This window comes from Chamaea fasciata, unplaced genomic scaffold (genome assembly GCF_029207755.1).
Source record: "Chamaea fasciata isolate MVZ Bird 193981 ecotype frontalis unplaced genomic scaffold, bChaFas1.0.hap1 SCAF_9, whole genome shotgun sequence".
In the NCBI taxonomy this organism is placed as follows: Eukaryota; Metazoa; Chordata; class Aves; order Passeriformes; family Sylviidae; genus Chamaea; species Chamaea fasciata.
The window spans coordinates 11805441-11821417 of NW_027094094.1; the positions used below are offsets into that span (position 1 = coordinate 11805441).

At 38.7% G+C, this 15977-nt stretch overlaps 1 protein-coding gene across 3 annotated transcripts in view; it reads right to left on the reverse strand.

Annotated features, from left to right (window-relative positions):
* The window catches only part of SLK (STE20 like kinase), a 47480-nt gene that overhangs the window by 3462 nt on the left and 28041 nt on the right, over positions 1-15977 (reverse strand). Inside the window, exons 8-18 of one of the 3 annotated variants that reach the window (XM_066190971.1) lie at positions 15126-15254; positions 11968-13356; positions 10562-10692; positions 10168-10291; positions 9751-9930; positions 7664-7756; positions 4494-4623; positions 4128-4252; positions 2985-3173; positions 1700-1825; positions 50-163 (exon numbers count right to left, since the gene is read on the reverse strand). In XM_066190971.1, the coding sequence (XP_066047068.1) occupies positions 50-163; positions 1700-1825; positions 2985-3173; positions 4128-4252; positions 4494-4623; positions 7664-7756; positions 9751-9930; positions 10168-10291; positions 10562-10692; positions 11968-13356; positions 15126-15254 (2730 nt within the window). Of the gene's footprint in view, positions 1-49; positions 164-1699; positions 1826-2984; positions 3174-4127; positions 4253-4493; positions 4624-7663; positions 7757-9750; positions 9931-10167; positions 10292-10561; positions 10693-11967; positions 13360-15125; positions 15255-15977 lie in introns of all 3 variants that reach the window. The other 2 variants (XM_066190970.1, XM_066190972.1) reach the window with 2 other exon arrangements.

The following is a 15977-nucleotide window of genomic DNA, read 5'->3' on the forward strand; positions in this document are numbered from 1 at the left end:
TAGATCAAACCTTTGATAACTTCCTGATTCATGAACTGCTCCCATTTACCTTTTTTCTCGGTCTCAATTTCTCTCTCCATTCCTTCAGTTCTTGGCTGTGCTCTTCATCCAGCTCTTTTAGCTTCTGAGTCTCATGCTCAACCAGTAGATGGCATTTTTCATTCTTAAAACAAGATAATCCTTATGTAAAACTAATTCAGATTAGGCATCTCAACATTGGTACAGTGACATATGCTGTCCTAATTCTTTCTAATTAGCTTATTCCGTGTAAATAGTGACGTGAATAATTACAAGATGAGAGTATGTTACGAGGCTGCATTTTCAAAAGCTGATCTTTCTATCGGAGCCAATTGAGATAAGAAACACTGGTAAAGCCAAATACATTGCTGAGCATCATTAAGGCAGCTGCTGAGGGTGTTATTCAAAACTGTGTTTCACTGCCTAATGATGCTTTTCAAGGTCAGGCAGCGTTTCTGCTCTGCTTTTTAAAGACAGTCTGTATAATTTATTAAAACCAATTACATTAAAAAGGAAGCTGTTTTTTGGAAATATTTCAGCTCTTGGTGCTAAGAGCTGACACAAATAAATGGAGCTTAAAGAAGAGACAAATGTGTTTGCAGAAGCAGCCTCAGGACTGCCCTGTGAAAAGTGTGCTCAAACCACACCTCAGTTTCACATTTCTCTCAGTAAGGTACCTGGGCATCTGCCTCACTTTCAGATGACTTTTGAAGCATGACAAGAAAAAAAACCAATTATTTGGCTTCAAGTCTCTGCACTTTTTTAAGAGCAGTTTGCAATGGTTGTGTTTCTAGAGTTCCAGTACCAAACGGGTCTGATGCACAGTACAGAACCACAACCACACAAACAATAAGCACTTGGCTAGACCTGAGTGCAGCAAAGGGCCAGTGTCCTTGTAAAGCTCAGAGCAGCCCTAATCTGCTCAATTTTACTGGAGCTGAAACTCTCACAAGGCTCCCACGGTACTTGGGGATTTGCTGGGGCATATTAGTGGCACAGCCAGGGACTGTTTATGCAGGATATAAGAAAGTGAATAGAGTAGAATGAGCTTCATTGGTCACTGCACGATTTCTCTAAGCAAAGGTTATCAGCAGGTGATCAGTTAATGCTTTAAAACTGCCTTGTGTCCCTGAAACTGGGAAAAGCTGATTTAACAGAAAAGGAGATCTGGCCTCTGGTATCCAGCAGAAACTTTTACAAAATGCATACCAAAAGAGACAAATCAGAGCTCCTTATCACAAGAAGAGAATTCCTTTAAGTACCTTCCAGAAGCTCACATGCAAGTGGCAGCACTTGGTAAAAACCTCCTCATTCCTGTACTGCTGCAAACTTCTCGTGGGTAATGCCTGGTGCTGCCTACCTCTGTTCTGATTAATGACATTCCAGCAAAATCAGGTTAAAAGGAAAAGTTGTCTACAGAAAATAGCCCTGGGAACTTGACAGATATTCCAGAAGTGATCATCTACTTCTGTTTTATGTTCTTCTTGCATTTAAAATGATTCCTCATTAATTGATGGGAACATATGAATCTGGCAAAGCAGTGCACTGCAGGCCTTTGAAAACAAAGTTGAAAAAACTCTATACAGTAAAAATTAAGAAAAAGATGTTTCTGCTTTGCCTGCATCTGGTATTAACCTAAATCTTCTCACTGAATGGTCATTTAATATCATCTATTTTTAACCTGTAACTGATGCAGTTCCCTGATGTTTGCTTCACACTGCAACTGAAGGTCCCGCATTTGGTTTTCGTGTTTCTGATGCTGTGCCAGTCTCTCATTCTTCTGCCTCTTTTCTTCTTGAACAGCAAACTAAAATTAAAAAAAAAAGATTGTCTTGTGCCTCTGAATAAAACAGTTTGCATGAGTCAAAGAACTGCATCTAATAGAATGAACACATACTGAGAAGAACAGTTCTAGAAGATTTAACCAATAGTTTTCTCTTTTTCAAATTCTTACAAAGGAAGTGCCCTACAATTTTAATTCCATTTCTCTGTCTGTACTCTGATTTTTCCTTAAAATGCAGCACATTTCACTTCCAGACTCCTGAAATTACCTCCCTCTGAAGCTGTGACACAGCAGGGCAGCTGCAAGCACTAGTTAAGGCTGGCGTTAAACAGCTACAGGAGACCATATTTTCCCCATTTTTCATCCTTCCAGTGCTCACCATATGAAACCATGATTTGTGACTGTGGTGCATCACTGGAAAGCAAATGTCTCAACCTCTGCACAGCATTCCCTTTTGAAGAGTGAGTGAGTACCTACCTACAGCTTTAGTTCTAAAGCTCACAAAAATCAAGCACCTTTAAAAATGTTTCACAGAATCACAGAACAGTTGAGGTTGGAAGGGACCTGCAAAGATCAACCTCCCTACCTAAAGCAGAGTCACCAGGAGGCTGCACAGGACTGTGTTTTGTTGGGTTCTGAGCATCTCTACAAGCTCTCTGCACAACCTGGTCCAGTGTTTGACCATCTTCACACTAAAAAAATGTTTTCTCATGTTGAAGTTGGACTTTCTGTATTTGGGTTTTGGCTGCTGCCTCTCACCCTGTTACTGGGCACCACTGGGAAGAGTCTGGCTCCACCTTCTTTGTTCCCTCTGTTGGGTACTTACAGATATGGATAAGACCCTCCTGAGCCTATTCTCCTCCAGGCTGGAGCATTCCAGGTACTCCAGGTGGCTCCTCATGTCAAGACACTTGAGTCTCTCAGCCATCTTCAAGGCCCCAACTCGCTCCAATAAATCTGTGTCTGACTTGTACTGGGAAGCCCAGGACTGGACCCAGCACTTCAGAAGAGTCTCCCCAGAGCAGCAGGGAAGGATGATTTCCTCTGACCACACCCAATGCATCAATCCAGTTAGGTACCACCATCTGAGAACTAGTGAGACTGCGCTCTATTCCATCCTCACATTTACATCACATTCAGCATTTACACTATTAAAACTATCAAATATTAATTTATTAATTACCTGCTTAATTTTTTCACGATCTTGGTCTGGAGAGGCAAATGAATTGATTCTTAAACTTTTCTTAAACATGGCCATCCGAGTCTTTGCTTCACTTCGCTGGATTTTAGGCAGTCTGGCTCTTTCCTGAGTTTGCTTGTTCTTTAACTCCTCTATAAGGCGTTGATTATACCTCTGCATTTGTTCTGTTTCCTGAAATGTTAACCACGTGGAAATGTTACACAGTAACTGCGATGTTATACAGTGTGCATCTCTTTTCATCAATAAGTCCCCTGTGTAAGTCAGTGCCTCTCGGCAGAAACCACTCCCAGCCCCAGGAGTAACAGTGGGGAGGAGGGACTTCTTCCAGAGAGCTCTGGATCTTGCCCAACCCAAAGAAAATTCTCAAATAAATGTAAATACACATACATTTTACCAGCGCCTACTCAACTCCTGCACTGCCTTTTACAAAGCCTGTTATTCAAAAGGAGAAACTCCTTTTTGCGTGACTGAACTTCTGGGCAACGGCTGTGGAGGGGCAGTTTGCTGCAAAAGCTGGGGAAAGCAACAGCCCACATGGGATAAACCAGAGTGGACAGAACAAGCCTTCAGTGGAGGCTGTTCATGCTCTGATCACCAAGAGATCCTCAAACACCTCCCTACTGGTTTACACTTTCAGAAATTGAACTATTTGCTTTCGTATATTCTATAAAAACCAAAATGCCTTGTGGAAAATAAGGATTTAGCTATAAAGAGATAGTTGTCAGCTACTTGCCCAGAAGCTAATCAAGTTCATTCTGCTCATTTAATTCCAGGATTATTTACTTCTGAACAGATTTGTTTAAACACAAATCAAAATTGGTTTTGGTGGATAAGCAGAATTTGATATTTTTTATAGTAAAAGATTGATGTTGTGGTTGGTTGGTGGTCTTTTTTAGAGGAATCAAAAGGGAAAATATCATTATTTATACTTCTACATACTATTAAGGTATTTAAGTAAGATGACTAAGAATTTTTTTTAATTTCAATAGAACACGTAACAGTTTCAAAATACTCGTTTGGGTCTTGCCTGTGCAAACAAGCAGCACCAGGAGAGATCCTAACACTACTTGATTAAAATAATGGATATTATAATACACAAGAGAAAGTGTCAAAGTCAACACTGACTTTTTCATGCCTCTTAAGCAGCTGGTGCCTCTGCATGAAGTACTGATCCTTGAGCTGCTGCTTGAGGAGCTGGTGTTTCTCCTGTAGGTGCCGCTCCTCCAGCTCCCAGAATGCAGCTTCACGAGCTGGAAGAAAGAGAAAGGTTGGTTCAGGGATTGCAATCCCATCCCATACTTCCTAACCCCTGGGTGTATGTTCAGAAGTGGCCTACAAGTGCATTTTAAAAATAATTCTGTTTCATAGCAAATGTTTTTATTGCAGTTCTAGATTAGTCATGAAGGTTTTTGACTTCAAAAAGTGAAGAAAGACCATTGTTTTACTAAACCACCAGTGCCTGTTTCGAAGAGAGAGCCTGGTGCTGGATACCTCTCATGAGCTGCTGTTTGTTGTTGAGGCAATCTCGTTCAATAGTGGCCAGTTCTGTCTTCTGCTGCTGAATTATTTTCTTCAGAGATGCATCCAGTTCTTGTTGCTGTTTCTGCACAAACTCCTGCTCCTGGTAAAAAACAATAGAAGTAAATTAAATTGGGTTCTTCTAACCACATTACATGTTGTTGAAACTCCCAGTTCTCTCAGCATTAGCTATATATGAAAACAAATACATCTATGAAAGTTTGAGCTAGCGTGCCTTGGCTCTCAAATTATCCATCTTTTCTATTTTTTACGTACAGAGTGGGTAAAAGCATATTCATGTTTAAATATAATACCTTCAGAAATAAGACCAAAGGTAACAATCCAGCCAGCTATCTGCAATTAATTCCATCTCTTGTCTCCCCTCAGAATAAATTGCAGGTTCAGAGCTAGCAAAGACAATACTCAACCTAAAGTTGATCTCATTCTAAAAAGGGTTAATTATTCAGGTATGTAAGAGAATAAAGGTATGTATGGTTATTCTGCATTTGGTGATTAGTTAAAGCCTATTTATTTAAACAGTTGGGTTTCAGATCTGTGTGGTTTATCTTGTCCTTAGGGCAAGGCTGTTGAGGCTGGGAGTTCTGCAGGACCACTGTGCAGACACCCCATGGTTCTGCAGGGCCCTAACCTGCTCACACCTGAGCTGAGCTGGCTCCTCACAAAGGGATTTATCACCTGCACTTTCCCATTTTCCAGGTGTATCACTGTTACATCCCATCATGAAAAGCAGGCAGCACTGAGTCCCCCTCCCGTGCCCCAAGACCTACTGCTGCCTTTCTTCTTTGCAACTATTAAAAGCCACAGCTATGAGCATGCAAGCATGCACATACACACACAAACGCACACTCTCACACCCACTATAAGAACAAGAAATTGAATCAGATGCTTCTAGCACAGTATCAAGGTCAAAAGAAAAGACAATGGCAGGACCTTTGCAGAGCCAAGGTGGGCTGCTGAAGTCCATAAAAAATGGAATTAAATGTTCATTTAAAGTACTTTTTATTATGACCAGAGGAATCCTGGTTTTCATCTTCACAAGAATAATTAACAGATGAGGCTTTCATGTCTCTTAGTGGACAGCAGAGTTCCACTGAGGCAGGTAACAAAAAGCCAGAGGTGAATTAAGCTGAGAGTAACAGACCTGAGGGTACAAAAAGAGCTGGAAGGTGATGTCCGTAAATTAAATCAGACACACCTAACCAAATTCATGGAGTGACAAAAAATACTTTTTTTCCCCTTTATACCTGAAAAGGATAAAAAGACTACAAGTTTAATATTCTGAGGGTGCAGATACATAATTAACACTGTTTAATTTTCTGGGAGATTTTTGATTTGGAGGGAGTCAGGGAAAGCTGTTCTAGTGTAGCCATGGTCAAAAAGTGATTATGCTTGAGCTTTACACTTTTAATCATTTACATATCATTGCTGCTCTCTCTACAGAGTAACTCTTATGAAGTTTTATACCTGCTAGTGCTGTAAGATAAACTAGGCAATCTCAGGAAACACGCTGGCCTTTCCACTTCTCATATCTACTCAAGTATCACATAAAATAAATGTCACCGACTTTAGTAAAGAATGTGTTGGGTGGTTAAAAGGCAGACAGTTCAAGGCAGTCAACGTTTTTCGAAGTACCACTTGGTTGTGCCCAATAAGTATCTTAAAATAAACTCAATCATATTTAAAAGACATGGTTTCACTGCACACAAAGCATACAAGTCACACAATGTTCCTCACATGTGCTGAACAAATATCATGTTGCATGTGTGAACCCTCAGTGTCTTGCTCAGACTGAGTACTGTCTTTTGGATCTTTTGACTATGGATAGTGCACAATTACCTAAACTGGTGCTAACCAGTCTGGAGACAGTAGTGACATTGATCAGCACATATGAGCAGAAGGAGAAAACACACATCTGGAAAATTAGGAAGATAAACTTTCACTGTGTTGCATTAAGACTTACATCCTGCATTTGTGCGTTGAAAAGTGTACATGAAGACAACTGAAAAGACTGAATCATAACCTGAGCAACACCCTGTGGGACACAATGTAATTCTGTGTCATAATATAGTAAAATGTATTTCTATTCTTAAATAAAGGAAAAAAATAGATCTGCCATACGTTAGTAATAAACATTTGAAATGTCAAGGCTAATCACACATCTATGCTGATGGAAGTTCTAGATATTCTAAAACTAAACAGCTGTACTTTGTTCAGTACTTATCATTCCAAGTAAGGGTATTTCACATTTAAAATCTCTCATCTCTCTTCAACAAATTGAAACCAGCAAAGGAAATTAATCATGTCACTACAAACACTATGAAAAATTAGATTTTTGTTTCCTTAAAAAGTTTAGAGGCAGGTATCTTTGGTATGGGGAAAGTGCTGCAACTCAATCACCTTCTATCCTGGGAAATCCCTTCTTAAATTAAACACATAATCGAATAAAGTTGCTATTATTTTCTACTAGGTCACTCACATAAACATTTAATCTTTAAGTTACTCAATCCAAACCTGCTCTGCTGTGGTTCGAACTCCCTCTGTGCAAGCTATGGCCATCAAAAAGCCAGTATTTTTCTGAAATACTAGCCCTCTTTCTAGCTGGATCATAGAAAAGCAGCAAGTCTGAAGGCATGAAATCACAGATGTTTTGTAAAGTTTCCATACACCTACACTTTGACATTTAAATAACATTTTACCTAATCTATTCTGCTTCTATCAACAAGATGTCTCATGCTTACATATTAGATACATCTTCCTCCTCTGCACTTGTGTAGTTCAAAACTTCCTTCTGACTATAACCTTTAAAATTTGAAGGACCCGTGGAGTACTTACCACTCATAAAAGCACTGGAAATAAACTTGCTGTAGAAAAATACCATTCTTTTTCAGTAGAGCACACAAAATCCTACACTTGACAGTACAAACCTGGCAACTGCTGCTCCTACATTTCTACCCAGTTAAGTGCAAAATGTGATATGGGAGTACTTGAAGAAAGAGAGCAGTCTGTAGGGTTAGTTTGAGTTAAGTTCCATATTCACTCAACAACAACAAGAAGTGAAATCATCAAGCTGTGTGAATACTGCTGCCTTTTGTATTTTAGTAGCTTGAAGCTGCCGTTGTTACCTGAGCATGCTGGCTTTGTGCAAGCTCCTCTTTCTTGCGTTTCATGAGCTCTTTTCTCAGCTCTTTTGGTGCTTTCTCCACTTCACAAAAAACCTACAGTGTATATAAGCATGCAGAAGGTGGCAAAAAGAACACTTTGTCTCCACAGCAAGCACTACTGTGAACATAGGGACATGCAGGTCAAGCACTAGAGGTAGTGGGAAGCATGCATTACTTCAGTGGTAGGGATGTTAGTTTAGTGAAAGAGCTTTATGAAAAGAGAAAGAACAATAGGTGCTTTATGCATGCCAGCAGTGCAGAGAGGAGGGATGTGCCAGTGCTTTTTGCATGCAAATGCTGCCCAGTGCCCTCAGAAATGGCAGTGCCTCGCTTGTGCTTCCATGCAGCTGCCAGGAGAGCCAATAGTTAAGAAAACCACCACCTGCAAAAGTGGTATTTTCTTGAATCGCTATGGCAAAAGGACTACAGAGTATGTTACCTCACATAAAGCTGTGAAAAAGGGTTGGAAGCTTGAAATAACTTCCATTGAAAACCAGCTATTTCTGACACAGTTTCTAACCTGAATTTATAAGATGCCATTATTAGTGCCTCTGACCATAAATGACATCGACACAGCTTATGATTTCAAAATAATCATACAAGCAAACAAAACATTATTTGGTTGTGTTTGGTTCTGAAGAATTTAAAGCAAAACTCACCAATAAATAAGAGTGTTTTCAAGAAACTTTTCGTGACACGTATGCTGGGATGGAACGTGCTTCAGTACACGGTGAATTAGACAAGATTAGCAGAAAGATTCTAAATATAACCTGGCTAAATCAACTGACTATTAATCTGTTAATTTGCTGATGAGTTTTGTTTTTCAGAACTACAAAAATGTAGCATTGTACACTCCAATATAACATGGATAGTTTTAGAGCAGCAGCTGCATTTTCCTTCAAACTGTACATCGCCTTTTTAAGCTTTAAACACAATCTATGCACCCAGAGACAAATGCCTGTTTGTTTAATAGTGGAAGCATCACCAGAAAACAGAGTCCAAATCACCACATGCTATTCCTGTGTCTGTGAAAGAACTGCTTTTAGCTCAGAGCAATATGTAAAATTCTCCCAATTTCCCATGTAGGACCCAATCACCAGTGAACAGAGAGAGACTCAAAATGCAAGAGGTATCACAAAAGAAGAAAAATTGTTATTTACATATGAGCATACAGTTTAAACTGAATACAACTTATTTTTCAATGCTACAGGATTTGTGCTACAGGATCATTCTATGCGTTGACAAAAAGCTTTGACAGTTCAGCTCTCTAAAGAAATTTCTGAGTCTAGTAACTATTAGAGCAAACACTAGAGCTATTTACATACAAATGGGCACTATGCAATTGAACCAAAAATGAAATAAAACAGCTTTTAAGATGCAAAATCCATATAGAAAGATATCACCTTTTCTTAAACCAATGCAAGTAAATTAATTGCACCAGTGGTCAGTGTCAGTCTTTTTGCCTTAGCTGTATGATATTTATGAAATTAACTGTAAAAGATTTTAGGTTAATCAGACTTCTCTCTCCTGGCTTTCCTTTCTGAGCTAACAAACCAAATCCATATTACTGCTGTCACTTCATATAGAGAAATTCTAAACAATTACTGCACACATTCAATAAAAAAATCTAACAAATTAACAAAAACTAAACATATCTGAAACTGTCTTTGAAATTCTAATTTGTTAAGTATTTACTAAGTAACTATAGCTGGGGTTTTTTAAAGTAGAAAGTTCAAATATTTTTCATAGTCTTTATGAAAATACTTTTCCTTGATTTGGTATTTAGGAGAAAATATTTTATTAAATAGTCTGTGAAAAAATAAAATCTTCTAACTTGATGATCTTTTATAGATTAAATCAATACCTTAAGCTTCCTGTCAGCTGTTTGTATTTCACTTTAGGCAGTTAAACAAAAGAAACAATTCTGACTGGTAGCGACACTTCCACACCTCAGTACAGCACGGGCATGACAAGGCTTCTGGGAAACCTAATCTCAACTGTTTGCTATGCCCATACTCCTTGTTTTCTGAATTAGCATCATCTCTTACCTCTTTTTTTTTGTTTTTCAGCACATTCTGGAATTTGGACAACTCCTTCTCCTGCTCAGCCTTGATGCGCTTTGCTTCATCCCGTAAGCGATTTGTGTGCTCCTGCTCCAGGCGCTCAATCGTCTGCTTCTGCTGCTTCTCCAGGTTCTCTATCTCCTGATCATACTGTCGCTTTTTACTCTGTAAAAATCATTTGGCACCTTCTTTTAGAAAGCTAATTCCTGGTAAGTGAAGTGCTGTAGCACACCAAGCCCCAGCACAAGCTGGGCACCCCACAATGGAAAATACTGGCTTTTATTTAAGAATGAAGGCTAAGCTAGAGCCATCATGGCAGGAAACACCTGATTGCTCTTAGCACTATTCTGCCTACTCCATCAAGATATCTTATTTTAAGAGCACCAAAATGCAGAAACTCACTGTCATTTCCTGTTCAAAACGTCTGTACATCTGCTCTCGCTGCTGCAGAAGCTTATTGCTGAGCTGCTGTTGGGCCCTCTGCTCCTCTTTCTGAAGAAGTCTCAGCTCTCTGAGCTCTTGACGTCTGATAAAGACAAAGAACAGCTAATACTGATGGGAAAACAAAAGAAATGGAAAATGACAAAAGACAAAAGGACCATTGACAACTTGGTCCCAGTAAAACTAATTTGGAACTGATTGTCTTAATAGGCAACACTTTAAATTCACGTCTACTAAAAAATGTAAATGAATCCCCAAATATAACTGACATAAGATCATTAACCCCCTTGTTTAACTCAAAGAAAAAAAAAATATCAGTTAACCTCTTGAAAATTTTACTTTTAGAAACACTTACCGTAGAAATCGCATTTCTTCACTTTTTGAGTCATTTTCAGTAACTATTTTTGATGTGGTTACACTCACTTCTACTCCATCAACGACAAATTTCCGAGTTTTCTTTAACGTTTTCTTCTGTCTTCTAGTTTCCTAAATTAAGCATTTTTAAGTTATTATGTATTTCTTTAGGTTATATTCTTTTTCTCCCCTTTTTCTTAATATTGAATTATATCAAATATTTCTGGAAGTGTCTTTTATACAGCAATCAAAAGTCCTTCTCACTTACCAGGTGCCTCACTAATCAAGTAGGAATTTGAAAAATTTCAGTAAACTGAAACTTTTTAGTAAAGAGAAGAAAACTGCAAATATTGATTATCCAAAGTACCAGAAGAAAAAAAATTAAGCCAGAAGCTCTGAGGAGAACTGATGCAGTTTTATTTTCAAGAGCTTAAGACAGCTGCATTTACTGTTTGCTTTTGATCGTGACTTCTCCAGTCACCAATTCGTATTTAATTCTGAAAATCAGTTCTGAAACAGGATAACTTACTCACCTACTTCCTCCTGCTTTGGCCATAAACAAGTGGGTTTATTTTTTTATTGATATATATTAGCCAAAAATCAAATGATCTTGCTAACAACTGTAGAAGTCTTAGTTGTCAGAGCTGCTGTTGTTTCATTGCAAGAGCAGAGGAACCCCAGCTGAAACTGTGCCATCTCCATTGTGTCAGGGAACTGCAAAAACCCTCATGTTTAGCACAGCTATGCTAATCTATGATTTTTCTCTTTGGTTGTCTTTCTAGGTTTGTTTTTCCTCCATTCAAGCCCATGTTACACAGTTACTATCCTAACATGGCTATATTTATATTAATACAAAGACTACAAATAAAGTTCATAGTGTGGAATTTGCTTCCTCTTAGTAAGCTCATTCATAGTGACATAACTGCATGGACACAGTACAACCACAGGAGAACACTGACTGAAATAAACAAATCCAGCACAATGTCTGCTTTGGGTCTCCCAAATCCAAACACAGATAGAAGATGGAAGTGACAGGAATTCAGTATTAGATTAGTGTTCCATGAGAATTTTCCCATTGAACAAGAATTCTGTGCATTTAGCTGATCTTCTTGAGTATCAGCTGTGATCTACAAGCGTTCACAGATCTTGATGTTTAATATTGTTACACTTGCTGTTACAGGTTATAAAATTATGCAATACAGTAAGAAGCTAATTAGCATAACTGCACATAATCCAGATATTGTTGTACGGTGCAATTTACAATACTTTGGTTTCTACAAAGTTTTGTATGTATGTGCCATAATGGTTTCTCCCTCAATACCTTTCTTTGTAGCAAAGCACTTGGAGATAATTTCAGGGTTACACTCACGTGAGATTTTATATTAAAATATATATGCTTACACTTACCTGTAAAGATATTGATCCTGTCTCTTTGTTTTTACTAAGGAAACTAGAAATGGACAAGTTCAAATCAATGCTGCTGTTATCAGCTGTAGAACCGGTGCCTGAATCCGCATCATTCTCCTTCAAATTCTCCGATTCCAGTTGCTGTAGTGTCTCAGTATTGCTTTGATTATCTGTTTTGACCTTCTCATTTTCTTCAGTGCTGATACTAATACTGGGGACTGGAGTGACTTCAGAGTCATCAGCTTGTTCACTGACAGCATCTGGAAGCTTATTCTTCATTATTTCATCAGAGGTAACTGCTGGATGCTCTTTGTCTACCTGGATGTTGTTTTCTTGCATATTCTCAGGTCCACACTCTCCTGAATTTTGGTCCACACCCGTCAGATTATCCACCAGTTTATCAGGAATATCCTCAGGTTTGTTCTGTAATTCCTTCTGGTCTACGATGTCTTTTCCAGAGTCTTTGATCTTTGCTTCCTCTGTGCTGTTTATATTACTGATGCCCTCATTTTCACTTTCTGCCAGTTTCTTGTCTACTTCGATCACTTTATCTTGGCTTTCTGATAGAGTTTCTTCAGAGCTGATTATCTCATGGACCTGCTTAGCCTGACTTTCCACTGGCTTATCCTCCAGCTCAGGTATTTTATCCCCATCACTGATGGGTGTTTCAGCAATAGCACCTATCTCCTTAACGTTGTCAATTCCATGCTTTGTTAGCTCCTTTTCTGCATCAGACACTTTAACTGTAGCTTTAGGCAGAGTTTCTGCAGTGGTATCTACTACTGCCTCTTTAGGAGCTTCACTTTCATCTTCCTTTTGCTCTGTATCTCTATTTTCTGCAGGGACCTTTTCTTCCTCACCGTCCAAGAGATCCATTCTTTTCTCCTTCTCTTCTTTTTCACCAGTTTTCGTAGAAATGCCTTCTTCAGTTTCTACCCTATCTTCACTTACAGGTTCTATTTTCAGTTTGTCATCTTCTGTCTGTTCATCTGCCGAGGAATTTTCTTTCTCTTTCTCGATCTTTAAGTTAGATTCATCCTTTATTTCCACATCAAGTTCTTTACCACCTTTCTGGGGTTCTGTATCCTCATGCATTTTTTCCAGGCTTTCTGTATTCTTTTCTGCTGGCACCATTTTGCCTTGCTCCTCTTCACCAGTTGGCAAAGAACCGTTCTGCACTTTCACGTCACTAACGGGAGTATCGTGCATGCTATCAGCTGTTTTCCTAAATTTAATGTCCTCAGATTCATCTCCAGTTGTTTTCTCCTCAATGGCATTATTTTCTGTTTTCTCAGAGAGAGATTCCAGGGCAGAAGCATTCTGTGAAAGTTTATCCTCTTCAGAGCTGGCAATACTAAGGTCGGAGGATGCACGTTTCTCTGCAGGTAACTGCTAAAAAATTGAAGCAAAAAAAACATTCAATCATTTTGTAATTTAATCAAAGCACAGTTTTATGGAAGAATATGGGAAGAGAGGTCAATATTTGTATTCCCACGCAGTTATATCAATTTGATAACCTCAGAGTCCTTCACTTGGACTATCACAGAACAAGTGCATGAACTGCAGACAGGCTCTGAACAGATTGTTTCACTGTGATCAAGGGAAAGGGATCATGGTCATCAGCTACTCTTCAAAGGTCTCTTCTTTTCATATTGCTTTTTTTTTATCAGTTCAGCTTCTCAACAGTCTCAGCTACAGTTGGATTAACTTTGTGCCAGTTGGGCAAGGAAGAAACTGTAGCTTTAGTTAGTGCAGCACCGATAAAATGCAGTATTAAGACCTTCTTCTGCTTCACTTTGTGTCCCTTGTTAAACTTTGAAAACTTTTCTTCTGGTTTTAATCATGTTGAAACCCCATTAAAATGGTGAAAACCTCCAGAAGATCTGATTAAGTGGTAGTACAGAACTAGAACAGAAACAGTTATCTCACTGTAGAAACTGCCACTGCCAGAATATGAATAAATGTTATCAGATTCCATAGAGACATCCAAAAGAATATAGTAATAAGGCATCATTTTAACCACAATTGCCCTTTCACTCTTCAAAGTGATTGTGATATCTGTCTGTCTGCATTTACTGCTAGAACCCTGTAATTTGCAGATCAGGCTTCTGATTTGCCATAGGGAACATCTTAGATTAGCTGTTGCAGCAAGTACAGGTTTGATTGTGCATTTCCTACCTTAAGGATTTCCCAAGCATACAGAAAACAATTCCTTTTAGGTCAAAATTGCATTTAAAATATTTCTTTGCGTAATTGTTCTAGAAGTTTAGTGTTGATCTCCCAGGAGTGCTTAAAATTACCCCAAGTAAGTAACACGAAGGGCTCTACCTCACACTTTCCTACAATGCTGCTTGTGAGATGAGTCCCAGGGTGGACTTCACTGCAGCCCTCCTGGATGGATGGCTTAGCAGCTCATGGGAAGGAGGTGGTGGATGATCCACAGGAGGGGAGCTGCACCTTGGGAGCCCACGGGGTGGGCTGGCAACACACTAAGAAGGCCAGGGGACGTGAGGAACGTGCTGTTGCGTGAGGGGGGTATGGAGACACCTGCTTGAGCACTTGGCTTCTCCAGCAGCGCAGGAGCAGCAGCTCTGGGAAGCGCAAGGAGCACATGGCCTGGGCGCTCTGCAAACTGCACCCCATCCCTGGACATCACGCTTTTCCCTCTGAGCAACCACAGTCATGCTCCAAGATTCTTAAAGCATCTTTACAACTACATTCATTATAAAATATGTGGTTTTTTCCTTTTCTTTGATAACCATGCTGTAAAAACACAAACTTAGTTTACAGTATTTGACAGTTACAGTCAAATACCTTTCTTAATCTTTTAAACACTTTATGGAGTACAAACACACGTTTCCTCATTCACCCAGTCATTATGACTTAAAATCATTTACACAAAAAGCAGTATCCCATTTTTAAAATATCACCAATACATGTAAAAAATTAGTCTTTATTAGCTATTATTTATTAGTTTTTAAGGAGTTCACACATGCTAATTTTGAAATTGCTGGCTAGCTATTTTGTTATAAGTTTAAAATACTCTATGATGTAATCCCTAGAAGATTTGATGGCAAAGTTGGGCCAATACAACTGAAACTGAATTCTCCATGAGAAATTGGCGGCAGCATATTAAAAAAAGTAAATTTTAAACTGACCAGAGAATTTTCTGTTTCTTCTTCTTCATCCTCATCTTTGCCATCTTCAACTTCTTCTGTAACTTCAGCCTTAGCTTCTGCAATCAATTCTCTTATCGGTTTATTTGAAGTAACAGTAACAAATGGATGCTTGTGAAAACAAAAAAAAATAAGCACAATATTAAGTGGTGCCTTCATGGTAAACAGCAGGAAAATCATAACCTGAAAGAAATGTAACTTCAGAGAAGTGTTACTTTGGTTGCCTCACATTTGAAGACTGACAATTAACATAACTGTTCCAATGTATTTTTTCTGCAGAAGTCTTAAAATCAAAACATTTGTATTCAAATATACTGTATAAGTAGTCTAAAAAGTTTGCTAAAAATACAAATGATTCATTTATACTGACCTTTTTCACAATCCAAAGAATAGAAGTAGAAAGATTTTTAAAAAGGTTATTTTTCTTGGAATTAGGTTTCATTTCAGTTCCACAGTTAAATTATTTCTTGACAAGCTTTATCTAGAAAATACACTTTCTAGAAAAAAATAGGCTTTGTCTTTACAACAATTTTTCCTAACATGAACTAGAATTCTACCTTTTTCTTTAAGAGCAAGCAGGTACCTGTTCCTATCCTACAGCCTGAATCTTCTTTCTCTGCTTGGCCCTGCTGTTTAAATCTATTCAGCACATGCCAGACAGATTGTGGATAAAGCAAATGGGTGCTGACGTTAAACACAATCAAGTGTACCTGGTCACATCTATTCCTGTTCAGCTGTTCTGCAGTGACAGCATTACAGAGGAGGGCTGAGCACTAAAGCTTTTAAAACACCTGTCAGCAACTGGCCACAGACGTAAACAACTCTTTCATCCAT